This window comes from Atta colombica, unplaced genomic scaffold (assembly GCF_001594045.1).
Source record: "Atta colombica isolate Treedump-2 unplaced genomic scaffold, Acol1.0 scaffold62, whole genome shotgun sequence".
Classification (NCBI taxonomy): domain Eukaryota; kingdom Metazoa; phylum Arthropoda; class Insecta; order Hymenoptera; family Formicidae; genus Atta; species Atta colombica.
This window is the reverse complement of record NW_017259553.1, coordinates 46814-53418: the sequence shown is the minus strand read 5'-3', so window position 1 is coordinate 53418 and position 6605 is coordinate 46814. Positions and strand designations below refer to the sequence as shown.

The 6605-nt window shown below is 26.3% G+C and overlaps 1 protein-coding gene across 1 annotated transcript in view; it reads right to left on the bottom strand.

The window, feature by feature from the left end:
• LOC108692140 overlaps positions 1-1947 on the bottom strand; it is a 3093-nt gene extending 1146 nt beyond the window's left edge. Inside the window, exons 1-2 of the mRNA XM_018200292.1 lie at positions 1943-1947; positions 1793-1883 (exon numbers count right to left, since the gene is read on the bottom strand). Of these exons, the coding sequence (XP_018055781.1) occupies positions 1793-1883; positions 1943-1947 (96 nt within the window). The remainder of the gene's footprint in view (positions 1-1792; positions 1884-1942) is intronic.
• Between the last annotated feature and the right edge of the window lie 4658 nt (positions 1948-6605).

Genomic DNA, 6605 nt, shown 5'->3' with positions numbered 1-6605 from the left:
ATATATATATATATCAAAAAAGAGTAAAAAAATTCTTAAAATACAAATATGAATATATATCATATAAAGAACGTCATATATTAATCAACAATTCTGTTCGTTAGGTTCTAAAATAAATATATATTAATATTAATATTATATATAATAATTATATATCTTCAACATTATTGATTTTTCTAATACATTGCATGTTCTCTGATTAATATTTTTATTCCTACGATATATTACATTCGTTATTTTTTATATTATTTGGGAGAGGAGTTAATTGTTATACGGGGTAAGTTGTTACAGTTAATTTTTTTAATTGCCACAGATAGTAGCACATTTTTATATGTGATTTTTATCATACTATACAACTTCATTTATTGTTTATTGTTTACCCATATTGAACTCCAGAAGATGCTATATATATTATTTTACTTTCATTATTAAAAGTAAATATTTCATTATATATAAATCGCTTGGGTTACTGTATACAATTGAATCTCTATAAAAGTAACCCGAATAAAAATTTGTATGTGCAATTATATGATTATACTTTTGATTATAATAACACATTTTATTTGAATCGATATATGTATGTTGATTTTCAATGTGTATTTTTTCGAATCGAAAATGGAAAATTGGGACAAGTTGTTACACTTCGATCGGGACAGGTTGTTACAGTGTAACAGCTTATCTCATTAAGAACAATTTTTTTCTTCTACGGAATGATGCATAGATTACAAATAGACTATAATAAATAGACTGCTAACTTCGTCTCTATGTTTGAAGACAGCGCTGGACAGCATCATATTTGTGTTCACTAACTCTCACATGTATAAATCACACGATGACATTAGTGTTTTCGTATACGCGATATTCACAGATAGGACGCCACATTTGCATATGTGAATTGAAATAAGAGTAGCTCGGAATCAGGTTTATCTTTTTCTATCATATTAAATCAGCTGTAATTAAATCTAGTTATAAAAATCTATAGAATGATACGATCTTACAAAAAAAACAGAGGATCTATACATACAGAAATGTGAATATGCGACAACGGCAAAGGAAGTTAAAAGTGGCTGTCTGTCTCTGAAAAGAGAATTTTCATTAGAGACATTCTTTTATGTATTAAAACAAACAAATAAAATGTAACATTTTACATTGTTTATATCTTTTCCTCTTCTTGATTTTTTTCTTGATTTTTTCTTACTTTCTTTTTTTTTCCTTTTTTTAAGTAAAAAGTATCTAAATTTTCGATACTTTTTTCTTATAATGATATTTTCTTCTTATGTCTGTTTCTATACTTAGGTAATTATAAAAAAATATCTGTACTTATACCTAAATACATTTTCTATGTAATACCTATACCTATATCTAGATATCTTTCAAACGCTATCTGTTCCAATTGTAAGTGATATAATATTTTGTTCTAGCTCAATAACAACTTGCCCCACAGTGGGGTAAGTTGTTACAATCTCCCTACTGAAAGAAAATTTTAATTTTCAATATTTAAAGACACAGATATAAATCAGAAAAAATTGACTATCCAATTAAAGCTATGTACTTGAAGCAATGCATAGGTATTCATTAATTTAAATGTATACATTAGTACGAAAAAAATTGCTAATCAAAAATTGTAACAACTTGCCCCGATCTCTCCTATATAATAAAAATTAATATTGGGGATTTATAACTGCGGCATTATTGGCATTATCTTACTGAACAATTTTGTTAATATACATACATTTCGGGAACAGCATTTGTATGGATTTTCATATATTACAATATAAAACAGAAAACTTACTTGAAACAGATTTAGGCTTAAGCAAGCCACGACAAATACTATTAAACAAAACGCCAATACCTCGAATATAGATACCAAAAGATTAGACAATCTTGAAAAGAAAAATATTATTAAACATATTTTTTGTCTGTTGTAGGCATGTGTACCAACTTCATAGCTTGTCGATGAATCTCGACGGCACAAATTATGCCCTCGTTCATCAAATTCTTATTTTTCGGCGTAATATTTTGTCGAATATTGATGTTTATTGCATGCTCAATACGATAGCTGTAAATGTTTGTATAATTATACATCAATCTATTGAATGACACAATTTTTCAATTAAAAATACATAATTTCGTAAACTTTTTAATACGTTACATTATTTAAATATATGATGTTAAAAGTTAAATTTTGAGTAACAGTTTAAATTATTATGATTATTCGTATATCTTTATCCGTACCCAGCAATTTTGAATATTCCACAGATATACTGAAGATACGTAAGGAAGAATGTTCCTATTGATAATAACGCAATTGCTCCGACGTATGTAATTGCGTAGAAGTGCAACAAAATTAAATAAAAATATTTTTCTTGATCGATAAAATATTCCATCATAATTGGTAGATGAGATATATTTTTTGGTGAAACAATGAAATTATTCGCCAAATGCTGACCGATAGTATAAATAAATATCACAATAACGAATAATACTAAAAAATATTAGAAAATGTTTTTATTAAAAATTCTGCAATGTAAGTTTATCAAGATTTATACTATTTAGCACGCAAACACATACATAGGCACGTACAGGCGCACGTATGTATGCATCATGCACACATTATAAATACATATAAAATTTTATATTATTTTATTAATATATTTATAAAATTTTATTTAAAAGTACTCTATTATTTATGCAATTTGTGCAATATGCTATTACACAAATTGCTTACTAATGTTATTAATTATAGTAAAGGCATATATAGGATGTTAGTTAACTATGTTGTCATATTCAACAGAGCGATTCTTTGATTTGTTTCAAAAAGTTCATATAAACATGTCCTAAACGGTTTAGTTTCCGAAATACAGGTGAATATTCGCAAATATTTGACGAAACGGTAAATTATGTTGGCGATATCTTTCTGCATAATTACGTCTTGCTTCACGTTAGTTATTTATTACGAGTTAGTATTTGCAAGACCGTAGGCAAAGTGCATATCTGCCATTTCAAAATTTGTAAACTTAAACATAATAAAAATTTTGATGGACTGAAACAATTTGGCCCGAAAACGTATGTAGAAGCTAACTGACTCGCAGCAATATCAGAAGTCTATTCTTGATTTTGTGATTTTGACTTTGACTTTGTCACTTTGTTTACGATTGTGCGAACTTGTGGTAACTCATGTGAAGCAATATCTCCAATGCAATTTACTATATCGTCAAAAACATTTGCGAATATTCACCGCTATCTTTAAGAAAAGAGTTTTTTTCGTAAGGAATACTGTTGAGCTTGGAAAGCCTATGACAATTAGAACACCAGCACTAGAGGAAGTTGTTCTTAACGACATCGAAGCACATCCAGAAACGATCACATAGGACATTAAATATGAATTATGTCATCTGGAGAATTTTGAAAGACCAACAGTTATATCCTTATCACATTCAACGTGTACTGAGACATTTACATGCGATTTTCCACAAAGACTAGCTTTTTGTCAATGGATTTTTCTATTTCGGAACTTTTTTATTTCGGAAACTAAGCTGTTTAGGACACATGTTTAAAAAGACTTTTTTACTTGAAATAAACCAAAGAATCGCTCTGTTGAGTATAGCAATATACATACTTAACTAACATCCTGTATATGGCAAATATTTTAGTAGAATCCGTTTAATATATCATACATTAAAATATATAGAAATATTATTTAATATAATAATAATAATTTAATAATAATAAATTATTATTTATTTAAAATTAATTTCATAATTACACAATAATTATGAGCATAGATATGAAAATATTGTTTTACGTGTGAGCATAATTGTGTCACGCCTTGCAGAATAATTATATTCTTCTATGATAGCAACTTCATTTTTATCTTTTACTTGATTACATACATACTCAAGTTGCATTAATAAATCTTTTACCTGTTATTTCAATAATTTCGTATATTGTCTTTGTAATATAATAATTTTTAAATAATTTTTTAATAACATAAATTCATTTGACACAGATAGTTATGCTGTCAAATGCACATTCTGTGGGATAAAATCACTAGTTGTGGATCGCTCTTTAAAAAAATTTTATATTTTTATGGATAACAATATCAAATAATTAATAAAATATTTAATAGTCATGATTATTCATAAAGATTATATTATATAATAATTTCATTCCATTTAATTATCACTTTATACATTTTAATTTGAATTAAATAATGTAATGACAATTATCCACAATTAGACTTTATGTATTAATTGCGGTCATCAATTCAATTCATCAAATGCTTTATCCTTTTTGAGGTTCCTAAATCCCATAAGAATAAAAAATATGATTTGCAATTATATTGTAATATACAGGATGTTGTCCAAGCTATGAAGGCTCACAGAGGTGAGCGCGGCGCAGGGCTCTTGCCAGATAACACTCAACCTGCCCATGAAATATTTGGCGATTATTTTGGGACACCCTGTATATGCGTGTGACAGATTAGTTGATGATTCACATCTAGTTCTAGGATCAAATTGTGAATCATGATGCAATTTTATCACATTCAAGTTTATTTAAAATTAGTGACAGTAAATAATTAATGATAATAAAAAAAAATTAATGAAAATAGAATGTTTAGCAATAAAAAACAATTAAATTATGAGTAAATTATAGTAACACTTTCTGCATATAGACATGTATACTATTTTATATTCTATTTTGTTATTTAAAACAAATAAATCTTTTCGAGATGACATCATTTGTAAGATCATTTTATAAGTTTCTAAACATTTTTATAATAAATTTAAGCAATAAAAGTATCGTTATAACATAGTGATTAAACATCCGTGGATACATTTAATTTCATCTGCGCGTTGATTCTCTCTATCATATAAATTTAATGTTATTTACTATCTATTAAATCTACTATCTACTAAAAAAGCCATAAGGCAATTCTTATGACATATTACATTGTGAATGAATTTTTAAAGATACATACGTTAATTAATTTCGCACATTTAATTAGTTAACAACAACAATAAAATGTCTAGCGCTGTTCTTAATAAATTAAATACAATTGGAAAGAAATAAAACAAATGCTAAAGAATCTTGTAATATGTATAATTTAATGGAAAATATGTAATTATTTAAATATAAAAAATGATTCGGAACTAGTGCCTGATCCACATCTAGTACTTTTATCCTAAGTCGTCAACTTACAGCTTCGATGTTAAAACTAAATGAGTTGTAACTTATTAGGCAAATAATAAAAGTAAATGTGGAAGACAAGACCTTGCTGACGAGATTTAAAGTACATTTTGATGTCATTAGCGTTGTCAACTACCAGGAGTAATTTTATTTTTAATTATACATTTATAAACAATTATAAATTTATATAACACTTTATTATATAATAATGAGATAGTCTTGACAATAAAGATTTACAAAATAACTTATTACACAGTTTTACTATTATATACTCTTACCTGAAATATAATACCCGCTGTTAGAATATTAGAAAAGAGGATAAACTGAAATCGTGTAAATTTAGATTGTTGATAAGGCCATAAGCCGATAACGAGCAACAGAATTCTATTGAAGCTGAAATACTGAATCCCTAGATGAACCATCCTCTGCGATGTCTGGGATATGACTGATTATGAAATAGTCGACGAGTATGATTATCCCTTCTTCTTCTCCATCGATTACCTAGATGTTCTCTATTATAGTGTAAATTTTTAGTATAAATGCCATAATTTGTATAATATTAGGCTATACAAAAAATATCCATTGTTAGATCATAAATCCATTTATATTTTAGTAGTGTTTTTTGCAATGAATTATTAAAATTAAATCATAATTTCGATATCAAGAAAATTACGAAAGAATATCTTCTTTTAATAAAAAAAAATAGAAAAGACATACATTTATCAAAGGACAGAAGTCACGCAAACGCTTATCTTTTTTTTAGTGCATTAACTTCGTGCATTTTCGTATGAACTCTCACATAATATGACATTTGGTCTTTGAGATGAATGACCTCTATATATTCTTTCTTCGGCATATTAATTAATACATATCTCATATCAATTTAAAATATGGTAATTAAATCAACACAATATTTTCCAATGTAATGCTTATATTTGCAAAAGATTGCTATTATATTATTAACATTACTTATTGAATATTTTTAATAGATTCTACAATAAATTAATTGAATCTATTGTTTATATTTTCACAATATGTTCAGTTTTAATATATATTTACAGATGTTTATTTTCGTTTTCATCAGTGTAAGATTAATTATAATCTGAATTTAATTTATCTTTATCTAATACTTCAAATTAGAAAAAGATAAAAACTAAATTGAATCGAGATTTAATCTTATGTTGATGAATTTTGATTTTGCATTTTTAATAATAAATTAATTAATTTAAGCAAAAATAATATACGTAGTAAAAAGACAGATTTTCTTTTTTTTTCAAATGCGAGAAATGCTAGACAATTATTGTACATTTATATCCTATGGAAAATTTTTTTTAATTACATAGAAATTTTCGCGCTGTGTATATGCTCTTATTGTCCCTATATTGAATTGTATTTTTTAATTTTGAAAACCCGAT